Here is a 17,268-nt window from a genome sequence, read left to right on the forward strand (position 1 = left end):
CCCTTGGTCCTCCTCCGTCTCCCCAGGCAGCCCAGCCTCGAGCCTGCACTGCCCCGCCGGCCCGGCGAGGCTCCCGGTGAGCGCAGCCACCGCACCTGCCAAGCCCAGGGAGAGCCTAGCTGCGGCCGCCCCGGCTCCCTTTCTCCCTCTCTCTCTCTCCTCTCTGCAGGGTCTCCCATGACGCCTGAGCTCAGCCCCTCCACCTGCCAAGCATGACCACTTCCCTGCAAGATGGGCAAAGCGCCCCGGGGAGAGCGGCTGCCCGGGGCTTGGGGCTGGCCCAGGTGTGCGGTGCTGCCCAGGGGAGGGGCCACGCCAGTGCCCTGGCAGCGCGCCCCCCGGGGCTGCCCTGTCGGACGCTTCTGCCCCCTCTGGAGGGCGCCCATTTTTGTGCTGCAGACAGGTAGGTGGCTTTCGGGGAGGGGGAGCAGGGCAAGCGTCCCAGGGTGGGAGCTGACCGGGGTGAGGAGGACGGTCTTGGTGGGGAAGCCTGGGCTAGAACTCTGGCCAAGTTTGGGAAAAGTATCACAAGACAATCCCCTTTCTAGCTGGCTCCTGGGATCTGTAGGACATTGTGATCTCACTGTGCCTTCTCATAAATAGCATTGCCCATTCATTGAGAGCGGCTTCTCTTTCTCCCTCCTGACACCCGCCTCTTCTCATTAGTGGAACCAGAAGGCAACGAAGACTCCAGGTTGATTTTTTTTTTCCTTCGAGGCCCTGCCTTTTCTTAATAAACACTCTTGGTTTCTTTAAACTATAGCATAAATGAAACCTCGCCTCCCACACAGACATTACCGGTACCTAGCCAGAAAAAGCAATGCTCTGGATGGATATTTGATCAGTCTTGCTTCCCGCAGGCATAGGATGGAATCGTTTAAAATATTCTCTAATCTTTATACCATTCAGCATCAAGTACATTTGTAGTTGACTGTGTCTAAAGTAGGGCATTCCTTAGGAGAGAAAAGACTGCAAAGGTATAAAGCCTGCAAATTAAACCTGTTATTGACCTCCTTCAACTCAGATGGCTCAGGTATAGCTTATTTCTCTTTACTCATTTTTAGGTTCAGAGCATTCTAAACTCTAGCAAAGTTACATTACTTTTCAGTATACCACAGTGTACATTTATACTAGCAAGTTCCATTAACTTAACTGCATTCAAAGACTCAGTACTAGTTGCTGTTTTGCAGCTTAAGCATCTGAGAAGTCAACAGACTGTGTGTGGGCAACGTTTTGAATGAAATTTGAAGTGAGATGAACCATAGCTATAATTAATAAATATAACTTTCAAAATGTGATTAGTAAAGTATAATGGAACTGGGTTCTCCAAATGCAGTAAAGATTCCCTTTTTTTTTTGTTTGTTTGTTTGCTTAGATCAGTTTCCATAATAACTGCTTCTACAATTTTGATGTATGTATTTTTGCTTCAGAAAAGTTACCAAAAGCTGCTGTTTACCCACATGCCTGATGGTTTGTGGAAGGTCAAAAGTGTAAAGCACATTACAAAAGGTTTGAGTTTATTAAAGTATTTTTAAAAATTTAATCCACAGAAAGTACACCAGAAAGCTTTTCAGTGTACTTTATATAATATTAGGTCTGTTACAGTACTGTTTGGCCTTAACAGTTTTAGATTCTGACAGCAATTATATTTTACATTCTGTTTTATGTAAATTATATCCTATGTTCTGTTGGTTGCAGGAGAAAAAAGAAAGATCTCAATGTTCTAGAAATGCCATCTATTCCAAATCCTTTCCCTGAGCTTTGTTGTTCTCCATTTACATCTGTGTTTTCAGCAAGCCTATTTCCCAAAGCAAATTCAAGAAAAAAACAGGTATGAGTTTTTAGTTTCATTGTTTTAACTCTTAGGATTGACAAAATCACATAACATCTTAGAAGACACATTCAGTCTTCTGATTTAGGTTTTTGTGTCTGTGGACTATTTAACATCAATCATGAAAAGGAGGCAGGCTTTCCTTATAGTATTAGCTTCATGGCTAAAAACACCCCAATAAAATATATGAAAAATCAATATGTATTTAGTTGTATTGTATCAAATATGTATCAAATATGATATATTTAATTGTATCAAATATATTTAATAACACAATCATATATATGTACTATGTATAAATATAATAACATTATTTCCCTTTTTTCCCTTTCCAACAAGTATTCATTAAGCACGTAAGGCCAAAAATGCAGTGGTCCTTGCCACCAAGAAGCTTATATTTCATTTAGGAAGGTCGAAAGGGACTCAGGGTTACAAGTACACACAAGTAAACAAATGTAAAGTGTATGCAAAGTAATACAAATAATTTTAAGAGAGAGAAAAACTGCTAATAGCCAGAGTAGGTGGTTAGGTTAGCAAAATCTTTGTATAGGAGGTAGTATTTACCTTGAAAGAAGTTGATTTTTCAAGGTGGAGGAGTACGTTCTAGACAAAGAAGACTTGATCCTCTATCACTTTTGTCAGGCTTCTTTAATCCTTGAGATCCTCCCTGTTCCCCCATTAACTTTGTCACTGTTCTATAGTAATTCAGTGGCAAAATTAATTGGGTTCCAAACCTTTTCCATATTTTCCTCTTCAGCACTTTGAGTTCTTGAGGAAGACGACTTGGAATGAAAGCCTGGAAGCCTCTGACTGCAGAGGGAAATGGTGGACAAGCAATTGAAAGGTGATATTTAGGCAGTTAGGATTTCTTCCTTTTCCTGGCACATAGTAGGTGCTTAATAAATGCTTGCTGACATGACTTTCAAGGTTTGGCTTTGGGCTTATACATATGTATTTTTTGGGGAAAGATGAACCAATCAGCTTTACCTCTAATTTTACTGATGACTCTTTCTGCAGGCTTGGGGGTGCACTGGGGATCATAGGCTTCTATCCTTGGGCTTCTAGCCTGAGGAAGGTAGGAAGGAAATAAAAAGTGGGAAAGGGAAGGGGAGGAGATGTAGTTGGGTAGGCAAATTTGGGCTTGATATCTGGAAAAACTTCCTAACAAGTAGAGTTATTCAAAAGTGCAGTTGGCTTCCCTGATAGGTGATGGATTCTCTCTTTATTGGATATCTTCATGCAAAAGCTGGTGACTAATGTTTGTGCATGTTATGGTGGTAAGTCCTCAAGTATTAATTGGATTAGGTGGTTGCTGAGATCCTTTCCAACTCTCAAATTTTATGGTCCTGGTAGCAACAGAAGGGTGAATGCTAATTAGCTCCCCTTCCCACTTTTTAAGGTAAGCATCAAGCTGCTTTACCTTAACTCTTTCACTACTCTGGTAAGGGCAGGTTATATTTTCCTTCCAAAATTCATGTCAGTTGCTCAGTGTTATTTGGAAAGAGAAAAACAGTAGTCTTTTGTAGGAAGAGGGGGTGATCTGGAGACCTTTGTCCCTCAATGGGATTGTGCTTGGTGCTCCTTACCAGTAGGACCTGCTTTCTTGTTTGTTCCTACTTGTAATGTCCCTGTTACATGCAGGATAACACTTTTACCCTTTCATGGCCCTACTCAGCCTCTTCCCTAACCCATGAAAGATGCAGTTAAGTTTTTTTTAGGGGATGAGCCATACCCTTTTTTAGAACAAATGCTTCCATGGTTGAATTGTTGGACTATTTTCTACATCAGTGGTGTCAAACTCAAAAAACAAAACAAAACAAAAACAAAACCAGGTCCACTAAAATGTCTGAGTCAGATATTGACTTAGAAAACCATACCACTATACTTTAACTTACATTGTTAAATATTTCCCAAATACATTTTGATCGGGTTCAGACTATACTTGAGTTTGACACCTCCATTCTACAGTGCGCAGTGTTCCCTCACCTCCCCAATGCTGCCACTCTTCCATCCTCATCTGTCCTCTTCTCCACCATTGTTCTTGAAGATCTTCACCTGGGAAAGAATTTTTAAGTTGGCTATGTGTGTATGTAGAACCTGACTTGTGATTTCACTGATAGAGTGAGTTCCTAGATTGGGAAACTCCCTTTATTGATACAAATATACTGATATGACTTACTAAGTTACGTAGAGATTGAGACTCATTCAGCGTCACACAACCAGTATGTGTCAGAGGTGGGATTTGAACCAAGGTCTTCCTAGCTTCATTGCCAACTCTCTCTTCTCTATGCCACACTGCCTCCTATATAGTTTGTAGGTAGAAAATGCCTAAGTAATAGGCTATGGTCCTATAATGATTCACAGTAACTTAGAGGAAGAGTAGAGGAGAATAGGAAGGCATATGTAGCAATATTCTAAGGAATAGTGTCCTTTGACTGGAGTGAGTTATGTCAGGAAAAGAGATTTTCAAGCTCTTTGAAATCCCCCCAATTGGCTTATTCATTTCTTAGATAATGGGAGTCATTATTTTGAGGTAGGAAGTGGCAGATAGAGATGAGGATGAATACTACAGGACTTGAAATGTGGTCTTTTCTGGATTGGCATCCATGGATTTTAGACGAAAGCATAATATTGAATGGGAACTATATGTCTTTAAGTGGAAGATAGTAGTATGGGGCAAGAAAATGTACAAAAAGAGCTTTGAGTTGAGAAGTATGGTTTAGAATTAAGAAAAATGAATCTCAAAGAGTTCGGTGGCCGTGGGGAAACGACTGGGTTTTGGTGTGTGGATATTTTTGAAAAGAATGGGAGAAAGGGCAGTGAATGTTAGATCAGATTGTGTTCTAGACTGAAGAATGTTCATTGAGGGTTTGTTTATGCCTTGGAATGAGAAGTGACTAGGTTGATTTCTGTATCTTGTGAAGGATATATCTACCACAAACAGGTGTCTTCAGTGGAGGATGTTCCTAAGTGCCAATCTCTGAAGGGAAAATGGTGGAGGTGTCATGAAGGGCAGTCATTAACTGGCATTTTTTGTGTCTGAGTATTATGCCTAGTCTCAGAAGCATCTATGGCTAAGACAATTATGAAAGTGAGAAGTGTTGTTTTGAAGGGAGAGGACAGTATCTGTTGGTGTACTTGTGTCCCAAAGCACAATGAAAAGAACAAGTAGACTGAGACTGGGGAAACCTAGGTGTTTGTTTGAGCTTTGCAATTGAAGAAAATTATTTAACTTTTCTGGGTCTTCTTTATCTGTAAAATGAAGGAGAAAGGGTTTGAACTGGATGGCTTTTAAGGTTTTCTACAGCTCTGACAATTCCTAAGGGATGGTGATAACGTTGGAAGTGGATGGATTTTAAGTGTAGGCCATTGTCCCAATGTATCCAAACTTATTTGGGGAAGGGTGAAAAGTCTTTTTAAAAGGGGGACCAGATTTGTAAAAGGGAAGTATGTTTTCTACTGTCTTAATATTTGTTTTCTGCTTTGGTACTTTTCCCTGGTTCTGTGGACCATCTAATCATGCAACAGGGTTTTCACACAGACATCCATATTAGTCAGTGATTAGGGAGGATTCTCTTGGTCTAGACTAATGTGGACCAGTCCTTAACATAGACCAATCCTGGAAGATGGCTACTTGTGGATTGTAAGCTCCATTAAGGCAGGAACCAATTTCTACATATACTTTTTCTCTCTCCAGCATAACATAGTATTCTATATACAATAGGTGTTCAATAAATGTTTGGTTTATATTTTTACTTATTTCTATCTGCAAATATATATATATATACATATATAGTAATCAATATTTTGGCAGATATACAAATATATATACATGTATATATGCACATATATGTGTGTGTGTATGTGTTATGGGTATAAAGAAGAAGAAACCAGAAAATTGAAGGGCAGACAAGCTTTCTTTTTTTCTTTCTTCCTGTTTTTACCTTGACCTTACATGTATAAATCTTCTTTTGGTTTTAATCTTTTTATATATGATAATTTCTTTGAAATTGGTAGACACATGGAAACAAGAATATGACACATATATAACACTTTAATGTTTACATGATCTTTTTCATGCCTTATTTTGTCTGAGCTTCAAAAAAACCATGTGAAATAGATTCACTGAAAGTATTATTAGCCTGATTTTATTGGTGAGGAAACTGAGGCCCATGGTTACACAGCTAGTTAATGTCAAAGGCAGGCTTTGGACCTATTTCTTTATGATGTCAAGTTTACTATTGTTTTATCACACAGCCTCTCACAGGAAGAAAAGACTTTATGTATATCTCTTATATCTTCCACAAAAGCCCTATTTTGATGTCTAAGGTGATGTTGACCATCACTTAGGATTGTGATGACTGTGGATTCTTGAAATCTACATTGTTGGACCACAATCTCTCCCAACCCACTACCCAGCTGGAAAAAATTCAAGTATAGCCCTAAAAAGTATCTGTCATTTAAGGATCTGCATAGTATGGTTAGGACATGATCAGTTGGCTATCATGTGAGGAACTTTTTTAGCTGTTACAATTCATGAAGCTCATCTACTAAGGGATAGATGAAATGGGATTTGTATTGGTAGAGAGTGTACCCATATGTACGAAATAATAGAGTCTTGCAGTATTGAAATGTTTGTGTATAAAAATATGTTGTCTTTTCAACTAGAATATATATACAGTGTTATCCTTAGATTTCTTTGGTCAAGGCATTTGACCTTCTTGTTAAATAATGATGTAAATAACTCAGTATATGACAGGTTCTTCTTATTTATATTTATGGTTGAAACATGAGAGCAAATGTATGATTCTCTTGCGCTTATCCTTTCATTTTCTATTTAATCATTCTTGTCTTTTTTTTGAGAAGGTAAATTCATTTCAGTAAATATTCTACTTAGGGCCTAATATGTCTAAGACATATTATTGGGAATTATTATTATTAAATTATTAGGAATTATTCTAGGTATTTAGTACTCTCAAATAAACAAATTCTTCAACACAGCAAATTTTGAAGGATTTGACAGAAGATTTAACAGAGTTAAAAACTTGTTTGGCCACTCAAAACCATAGTCAAAATCATTTTACAGACCATAAATTTTTTTTTTTTTTACAGTTTGAGATGCCTGCATAATGCATGAGAGGCAAAGCGTATTGAAGCCACAAATAGGACATGTTTTATCTTCCTTAACAAATAAAATACCCAAGTATATAGCACTACTGGTCTTTCTTCTTTTTTATTTAAGAAAAAAAAAAAGAAACTGGATTCTTTTTTCTCTTTTTCTTTTTTATTATGCCAACTAGAGATATATTTCCCAGGCAAGTCTATTCATGCTCCTCTATGTTTGTTTGAAGATTGCCTTCCTTTAGTAGATGTTTGTGAAAAGTTGTATACGAATGTCGTGTTTTGTAAATTGACCAATATAACTGATTTGTACAGTAATTTCATAGTATTCTTTATCTTATTTTTTTCTGACCTTCATTTTACAATAACCCCCAATAATTTATTCCCTAACGAGTAGAGAATAGAAATATAAATAAATTCACCATTGAACGCTCTACTATTCTGCTAGGTGGGGAACCTGGAACTGAAAGGCACATCTGCCCCTTGATTTGGCCTTTTCTGGCTCATGGAGTCATGTTGTGCTTGTCCTAGCCAGCACTGGAATTCTCAAGGGTCCTCTACTAGTTTGTGACCCTTGTGTAGTTAAAAAAAAAAAGAAAAGGTGATAATCTAACTTTAAGTAACCTAATATGAATCCTTGTGAAGAATTATCTCCTAATTCATTGTTTTCCAGCCCTTTTTGATTGCATACCCCTTCAGTAAGAAATTTTTGAGTATATACCCCAAATATATGTACATTTATTTATGTCATATATGTACTATTTTACTGATATACATTATAAAACATACAAAAGAAAGTTTAAAAAGAGGTAAAGATAAAAAATTATTTTATAAACAATATAATACCTTTTGGTTTTGAGAACAATGCAATTCATTATATTTTTAAAATTCCATATATGTCGTGATGATAGGGTGAACTTATAAATAACAATTGTTAGTAATTATTCAGTTCATCTGATCAATGTAGGTAGCCAAGCAGGGGGATTTCTTCCTTCCTTCCTTCCTTCCTCCCTCCCTTCCTCCCTTCCTTCCTTCCTTCCTTCCCTCCTTTCCTCCTCCCTGCCTCCCTACCTTACCTTTTCCCCTCCCTACCTCCTCCTTCCCCCTCCTTCCCTCCCTCCCTCCCTCCCTCCCTCCCTCCCTTCCTTCCTTCCTTCCTTCCTTCCTTCCTTCCTTCCTTCCTTCCTTTCTGTCTTTCTATCTTCCTTTCTTTCTTTCTATCTTTCTTTCTTTCTCTTTCTTTCTCCTTTTCCTTTTCTTCTTTTTCCCTTTTTCCTTCTTTATTTTTCCTCCTTTTTTTTTAAGAAATACTTTTTTAATTGAAAAAACACACATACTGCAGTCAATTATTAGGTCAAACAGTAAACTTAACAGGAGTCATACTTTTTCCTGTGTGTAAATATTCATTATATACAATGGAACAACAATGAGCAAAAGTGAATTTTGACAATGAGCAAAATTCTCTGATTTCAGCTGAGCAGAAACTTTTCAGCATAAATCTAACCCCTTTTCTTTATGTGATTCTTTTTTTTCCCCCAACTAGGCAATGGGGTTAAGTGACTTGCCTAGGGTCACACACTAGTAAGTGTCAAGTATCTGAGGCCGAATTTGAACTCAATACCTCCTGACTCTGGGGCTGGTGCTCTACCCACTGCCCCTATGTGGTTCTGCTGAATGAATGCTATCAGACCTTCATCTCCTATTCATGTTCGGATATTTTAATTGTATTTTTGTATGAGTGTGAGGAACAGTGAGGTCAGTTTGGGTGGATCACAGAATGCAGGAAGGGAAGTAATGCAAAATGAGTGAGGTTGGAGACATACTGTAAAGGGCTTTAATGAAAAATGGAGTTTGTATTTAATCCAAGAGGCAATAGGAGGCTACTGGAGTTTGAGAAGTTTAATTGAATTTCTATTGGTGAGTGACAAGATCAGACCTATGATTTAGGAAAATTACTGTAGCAGATGTGTATGGGATGGAGTGGATTTGAGGCTTAGAGAACAAGTCGTCAGTCATTGCAGCAGTACCTAGGGAGGTGATGAGGGTCTGAACTTGGGTAGTGGCTATGTGAGAGGAAAGATGGGGATAGATGGTTCCAGATGTTGTAGAGATAGAAATGACAAGATTTGCCAACTGTTTCCATATGTGGGGTGAGAGAAAGTGAATTCCAAGATGACTCTGAGGTTAACACGAGTTCCTGGATGGATGATGGTACCTGGATTGAAAGAAAGAAGTTTGGAAGAAGGAGGTGTATTGGGGGGGGCAGATAATGTCATGAGATCTATTATGCAGATCATAATCTATTTGTGTTTGCTTGACCTGTATGACTCATTCTGTGACACCTTAAATGAAAAGGCAGGGATAGACGTACAGAGTGCACTCTCAGAGGAGTGCCTTTTGCACAATGAGGAGATCTTGGTGGGGGGCACTATACTGGCGAACTGGAATTTTCCTAATGGCACCTGTGTAGTTGCTGATGTGAGTGCCCAGATAGTGGTAAGGTTATAAATGCTCTGAGGGGATCAATCCTTTGTGTGCAGAAGTGAAGTTAGGAGCTTGCATGGTGGTGGTGGTGGTGATGGTGGTAAAAGTGGGAGAGTATTGGACTGGCTGCATGGTTGGCAATAGTAGGTGCGTGGGCTGCTACTCATCTTGGCACCCTCTCTGGTTGATCGAACATCCCTTGGGATAATGCTGTGGACCACCAGGGGACTGGAGCCCCAACTTTGGAGACCACTGCCTTGTTCATATAAGGATAGAGTTCCATGCAATATTGCCTGACATTTTTGAAACTGTTTCCATGAAGTATTTTGTGTAAAAAAGATGCAGTATTAGTTATTTCAGAATAGGAAGTACTCAACTTATATGTTAGTTATGTTCTGTCCAGTTTTTAAGTACATACGTTGTTTGGTACACATTTTCCTTTACAATGTTATAAATAGTGGTTAGATTCCCAGGCTATCCCACACAAAAGCCTATTTAAAACATAGTGCCATACATTTTTAATGAAAAAATAGTAGGCAGTAATACTGTTGCAGTGCTAGCAAATGAACAAAAGAACAAAAATATATAAGAATTTTTCAATTTTCATGAATGCTGGAGCCTGAGGAATAACAGGTTTAAGTGGAGAAGAATGAAGTGACAAACTTTTATTGAAGTTTTAAAGGGAACTTCTGAGTTTCTTCTAAGAGTTTAGAATATAAAAAAAAATTATTCTTAACTTAAACATCAAAATGAGTATTACCACATACACAGCAGAACACAAAAAGAGGATTATCTATGAAACTATCACTCCCTGTTTCATACTGATTTATTTTTTGAAAGTACATAATAAGTTTACAACTTACTTTCAAGACTTCCACTTATCTATACTTCCTTCTGAATGTCCTTTTGTTCTCTTTTGCTCATTAAAAAAGTTTGCCTGGTCATATCACTGCTGCTAACTCTCCCTTCTTTTTCTCCTCATCAGACCCACAGAACAGAATCAGTCCACCTCCAAGTCATATGTGTTTCTTTTTTAACTCTCAATAACTTTTGAAGACATTAAGATTCTCAAAGAACACTTCTTTTTTCTCCTCTTGTTAAAATGTTAGCACTATATCACGCCATGGCTCCTTCCAATTGCTCAAATTAATTTGCTGCATTTTAGTGTTTATATTGCCAAGTCCCTATTCAGCTCTAGACTCTTCATCAGAAATTCTTGAAAGTCTTTTATTTCATTAAAAGCCCACCACCTCCCTTTTCAACTGTAGGATTATACTCAGCTTTGTGAGATGAGTTACTTTTGGTTGTAAACCTCGGTCTTTTGCTTTTTGAAATCTTGTATTCTAAGATCCCCTTTCATTTATAGTAAAAGCTACTAGGTCTTGTGTGAATCCAATGTGGTTCCTTGTGCTTCATACAGGATGCTTGAAGTATTTTTTCTTTTGTATGGGGACTCTGGATTTTGACTATGATATTCCTGGGACTTATTCCCAGGGATTACCTTCCAGGAGGTGATCAGTGGATTTTTTGTTTTGCTTCTGATTTTAATATCAGGGCAGTTTTATTATTTCTTGAAATGTAGTGACCAGGCCTTTGTTTTTAAAATTATAATTTTCAGGGAATTCAGTGATTTCTTGAAAAATAAAATCTCAAAGTGCATGAATACAATCACTTTATTTGAATAATTGCAAATTGTTTTCCAAAATGGTTGTACTAATTCACAGTTGCATTAACAATGCATTAGTGTTCCTATATTTCCACAACTCCTCCAATATTGACTGTTTCTATCTTTTTTCATCTTTGTTGGGTGTGAGGTGAAACTTTAGGTTTGTTTTGATTTTCATTTATCTTATTGTCAGTGATTTGGAGCATTCTTCCAAATAATTAGTAATAGTTTGAAATTCTTCTTTTGAGAATTGTTTGTTAATACCCTTTGACCATTATCTATTGGGGAATAACTTTTGTACATATATATTTGTTAGGTGTCTACATATCTTGAAAACGAAACTCTTAGCCAAGAAATTTGACACAAAGTTTTCTTCCCATTTGACCATTTCTCTTGTTATCTCAAGTGCATTAATTTTATTTGTTTTCAATTTCATATAATCAAAATGATCTGTTTTATCTTTTGAAATTGCCCTCTCCATTGGTTGGTTGAAAATTCACCTACTACCATAGCTATGAAAAATATATCATCTAATTCTTTTCTAATGAGTCCAGTGACTTCTAAATTGTCTCTGCTTTTGATATCAGATATATTTTATTTTCTTCTATTTTTCAATCTTTTGATATTTCTTCTAACATAGCTTGCTATCTCATGGAGTCATCACTTTCCACTTGGTTTATTTCAATTTTCAGGGAATCCAGAGCTTTTCTTTCTTTTCTTTCTTTTTTTTTTTTTTGCTTCATTTCTTTTAGATATTCATGCAGCCCGTGTGAAAATCCATTTTTTTATTCATTTGAGTAGATGTTACAGAATTACTCTCACCTTCTTTTGGAAGATCACTCTATTTACAGTAATTGGAAAAATACTGGTCAGTGTCTTCTTTTGTTTTACTCATCTCTCCAGCTTTAGTTCCTGACCTGGGATTTTGTGCCAGGGCCAGGCTCCTCCCTCTGCTGCACTTTTGTATGGGGTGATCAGTCCTATTTGGACTTGCTTCAGAATCCCTGGACTCTCTTGCTGACTTCTAACCTCTTATGATTAGGGCTCCCTGGATTTTTGAGGTTCAGAGTGCTGGATCTTCAGGGACCTCTCTGACATCTTAAGATAGAGTTCTAGGGACTTTGTAACCTGTGGGTATCTCTACTGTCCTGGTCTGAGTGCCTCCTTGCACTATTGGTTGCTGCTGCTCTCTAGGGCTCTTTTGGTTTCTGATGCTATTGGGTCATCTGTGCCCCACTGAGGCTTTGTTGGGGGTGCCATTTGCTCTAGCTGCTTTTAGCTTTTCAGGGTACACAAATCTCTGGCCCAGTTCTAGTTTTCCTGGGAGATGAGCAGCTCCTTGTGTGAACTGATGATGGTTTTCCTCTTAGCCCCACTTTCTTCTCATAAATTTTCTTTGTAATGATTTGACCTCGTGCCAATTTTTGTTTTTTTCTATAGTAGTAATGTGAAAGCTGGGAGGTTTGTTTCCATTTAGGCAGCCATCTTGGCTAAAATTTTCTGTGGTTTACAAGTTGATGACACTGGTTTTTATCTAATTTACTTCATAATTTATGGCTATTCTATTGGCATATTTTTTTTAGAATTATCAGTTATGTTAGAATTATTTTTTGGCTCACTGATGGAATGAGATGGGGATGGAAGAAAAAGAAAAGAAGGAGGTTTTTGAAGTGAGAGTGAAAAAGAGAAGAATATGAGACATGAACTTTAAGACTGTGTTTAAGGGATGTTTAAGGAATCAACCGAGTATGATGAGGCATTCTCAGAGGTAATGGGAAAGAGGTGTTGGATCAATTCCCCATGATTGCCACCAGGTGGCACTACTCTCCCATGACAGCTTGAATGTCATCAGGCTTAATGACAGATTTGGAGGTGGAAGTTGCCTCAGTGGTCCTTTCCATGGTTCAAAGCCTTCATTTTCAGAGATGAAGAAGCTGAGGCACAGAGATCACAAAAGCTAACATAGGTAGGAAGTACTAAAGTCAGCATTTGAGTTCTGGCCTTTGGACTTTACAATTCCACACAAAGGTTCCTTTTGGGAGGAGGTTTTGAAGCAGTTTTGGTGTGTCTGAACTTTGGAAAGATCCATTTGTAGGTATGAATAATTTGTAAGCTTGGTGCTTTAACTGGGTGATACTGTAGGTAAAGCATACATGCTTTTAGCATAAGAGTCCCATACTTTTAGAACTATTTCATTATGTGTTTCATATCTAGTTGGTTAATTTGATTCATATTTGACAAGCAATGCTTAATGTGCCTTTGGAAAAACATATTAACCAGTTCCAAGTGAATCATATTTGGTAAGTATGTTTATACCTTTGCAAACTAAAAAAAAACTCTCCTGAAATACTGAGATCTCATAAATTTTTTTGAATGCAGTAACTTGGAATAGTATATTTACACATGAGCTTTATTTTCTCTTTCTTTGAGATATAATCAAAGGATGTCCTTTCATTTTTCTTGAGGGCGTTGTGTATCTTTGGAGAAGTACTCCGTGGTTGGGGAAGAATAGGTAGAGTTGTTTGTGTTTTAATGTGAATAAGACAGAGATAGGGGCTAAAACTGTGATTTTACTGATATAGGGAAGTCTTATATGTGGAGCCTTGCCCCACCAAAGCAGGTCAGCAAGTTCTTTGTAATTTACAGCCTTAGAGTTACCTAGAACACTGAGAGGTTGTACAACTTGCCTACAGTCACCCAGGGAGTATCAGAGACTGGGCTCACTCTCAGATCTTCCTGTCTCTGAGGCCAAATCTTTATCCACTATGCCATGTTGGCTCTCTTCAGTATAAATAAGAGCCTTTGATAATTTAAAATACCCCTAGGGATCTGTGATTTAATCAATGAAGGTATATTCTCCAAAATTCAGATTGCAGCTCATTCTTGTCTTTCCATAAATTTACCAAGTTTTCTTGGCACTTTAAGGACTGAACAACCTGTCCATTGGTTATTTCTTTTTCTATCTTTCTTTCTTTCTTTCTTTCTTTCTTTCTTTCTTTCTTTCTTTCTTTCTTTCTTTCTTTCTTTCTTTCTTTCTTTCTTTCTTTCTTTCTTTCTTTCTTTCTTCCTTCCTTCCTTCCTTCCTTCCTTCCTTCCTTCCTTCCTTCCTTTCTTTCTTTCTTTTTCTTCCTGTCTTTCTTCCTCTCTTTCTTTCTCTCTTTCATGTGACCAGGCCCATATGTTTTCCAATCAGACATTTTTTTACATCATTTGTATCATTACTTCTGCAGAATTCTTTGTTTGTAATATGTTTTATCTTACTCGCACCCACGGCACACAGCTCCAATATGCACTTTCAAAGCAACTCCCACAGATTTCTAGTATACTTTTAAAATTAAATTAGGATCCCTCAATTAATTTTAAAAGTGTGCCAGAAATCTGTGGGAGTTGCTTTGAAAAATGCAGATCGAATAGCAATGAAGATGCTGTTGTAAAGCATCTCAATGTACCTGAGAAGGGGAGAGGCAGAATTCGGATTTGGCTACCATGCCACTCTCTGCTCTGCCCTCTAAACAAGGGATAAGTAGAAAAGGAACCTAGTCCAGGAGAAAGGGGAGTTAGAAAGAAATTTGAATAGCAGAAGCTTCAGAGCAACATGCAGGAGAGGAGATATGTAACAAAATGGTAGATCTGCAGTATGAAGGTTTGATATAGAACCCATTTGAATAACTCACAAAAAAGTGGAAGAAAAGAATACTGATAATGGGTTAAGTAAAAGAGTTTTCATTAAAGCTCTGCTTTGATGTCTCCTCACTTTATAGAAGTGACCCTGAAGTTTTGAAGGCTATGTCCATGAGAGCACCAATTCCGGTAGGTTCTTGAAGCGTTATAGTAGGGGTAGAACAGGGGCCAGTTGGAGACTGTATGTCTTTCTGAGGAAGACCAAACTAGCTAAGAACCACAGGGTTAACCACCAGGCAAAGAGAAGGTCCACCAATAATATATGCATTACTGTGCTTGATTTTTTTTTTGTTAGAGGCACCCATTAAATGGTTTTACAAAGTATAAAATTGGGTTTTGCATCATTGAAGGTTGTACCCACTTGGATGAAATAATGGATCTTTTAAGGATTGTAAATAACAACGGCTAACATTAATATAATGCCTTAAGATTTTGCAAAGAACTCATTCAATCCTCACAACACCTCTAGGAGGGAGGTACTATTATTATCCCCATTTTATAGATGAAAAAGCTGAGACAAATGGAGGTTAAGTCACTTAACCAGGGCCAAGTTTCTGAGACAGCATTTGAAATTAGATATTCGTTATTCCAAGTCTGGTATTTTATTCACTGTGTTACCTAGTTGAGGAAAAAAAGGAAAGTTTGTGTTGTAGGCCAGTGAGAGAAGGATGAATGAGAAGGCAGGATTTGTTAGGGCAAGAGCTAGAGAACCTCACTTTCTTGTGAAAGAGATAGATATAGTGGAAGTGCAGTTTTGAACAGAAGCCAGGGGGCCAAAGCAGGAGAAAATCTTCCTCTTCTCTAAATTAGAAGATACATCTGTGAAGCACCTGCTCTTTGCAAATGCTCTTCTGGGTGCTGGAAGAAGTACATGTTTAGATAAAACATGGCTTCTGACTTTGTGGAGCTCAAGCTACAAAAGTACGTGGACTTAGGACCAGATGTGGTTGGATGGTGGGTGGATTGAAGAGAATGAGGATGACTTTCACCTAGGTGAGACTTTCTAATGCTATTTTAAACCCTGAGCTAAATGGTCTGAGTACTTGGAATCGCTAGTGATAACATACTTTAATGATTGTAGTTTAAACCCTGGAGATAACCTTTCGTGTGTGTGTGTGTGTGTGTGTGTGTGTGTGTGTGTGTGTGTGAGAGAGAGAGAGAGTTCGATAATAATAGACAAGGCCAGAGATAAGGGTAATGTGTGGAGGAGGGGAAGGTGTGGGGAGAGTCCAGGGAGTCCAGGTTGGTCTTCTGCATAAGGAAGTTCCACCCTTTTTATGGTCAACAATCCCTGAGTGATATTCGGGTATCCTAAAACCCCCAACAAGAGAATCACCAGGATGGAGAGGAGTAGATTTTCTCTACTCTCCTCCCTGCCAGCTTTGTTACAGATACTTAACTTTTTTTTCAAACCCTAGAGAATAATACTATTTGCATAGATTATTTACTAGGTTCTGTTCATTTTATTCTTTATCATTTTATAAAAGTCTTCAAAATTGTTCATTTTTATAAGACTGATGGTATAAAAGCTCACTTCATTCTGCATCAGTTTGTACAATATTTTCATGTCTCTTTGAAATCATCTTTTCCTTGCTTTTTACAGCTCAATAGTATTCAATTACATTCATATACCATAATTATTCAACCATTCCTCAATTAATGAGCATCTTTTTAGTTTCCAATTTTTTTGCTACCACAAAAAGAACTGCTATGAATATTTTTGTACATATGAGACCGTTGCCTTTTCCTTTGCTGTCTTTTGGTAGAAGCCTAGTAGTGATAGAGTTGGGATAAAAGACGTGCCATTTAGTAACTTTTTTGTGTAAAATTTCAAATTGCTTTGTAGAATGGTTATATCCATTTGCAGGTCCACCAACAATGCTTTAATGTTTTTATTTTTCCATGGTCCTGACAACATTTGTCATTTTGCTTGTTAGTCTGATGGGTGTGATACCGCAGAATTGTTTTAATTTGCATTTCTCTAATTAGTAATGATTTGGAACATTTTTTTATATGACTATAAAATAGCCTATATTTCTCTCCTTACGAACTGCCTTTTCATCTCCTTATACAATTGGTGAATGGCTCTTATTCTGATCAATTTGAATCAATTCCTTATTATATGTCTTGGAAATAAGCCCATTATATTGTTACAAGGATTTTTCTCAGCTGAGTTTTTTATTGTATTCACAAAACAATTTGACACTAGTTAAAAAAATAGAAAGATTGATCAGTGGAACATTAGGTACACAACACACAGAAGCAAAATCTATCTAGTAGCATAGTATTTCATAAACACACAAAAACCTCAGTTGCTGGGAGAACTACTCATTATTTGATAAAAATGCTAGGAAGATTGGATAGCAGCATGGAAGAAATTAGATTTAAACCAGCACTTCACACCTCATACCAAGATGCCAAATGGACACATGGCCTAGATATGAAAGGTCACATCATAAACAAATTAGAGAAACATGGGAAAAAA

General features: G+C 37.6%; 1 protein-coding gene across 1 annotated transcript in view; it reads left to right on the forward strand.

Moving 5' to 3' along the window:
* Nucleotides 1-212: 212 nt before the first annotated feature.
* Nucleotides 213-17,268, forward strand: part of GRB14 (growth factor receptor bound protein 14) — a 148,662-nt gene continuing 131,606 nt past the window's right edge. Inside the window, exons 1-2 of the mRNA XM_027866106.1 lie at nucleotides 213-403; nucleotides 1,699-1,831. Coding sequence (XP_027721907.1) covers nucleotides 213-403; nucleotides 1,699-1,831 — 324 coding nt within the window. The remainder of the gene's footprint in view (nucleotides 404-1,698; nucleotides 1,832-17,268) is intronic.

Source organism: Vombatus ursinus, unplaced genomic scaffold (assembly GCF_900497805.2).
Source record: "Vombatus ursinus unplaced genomic scaffold, bare-nosed wombat genome assembly UNPS02014779.1, whole genome shotgun sequence".
Taxonomy (NCBI): domain Eukaryota; kingdom Metazoa; phylum Chordata; class Mammalia; order Diprotodontia; family Vombatidae; genus Vombatus; species Vombatus ursinus.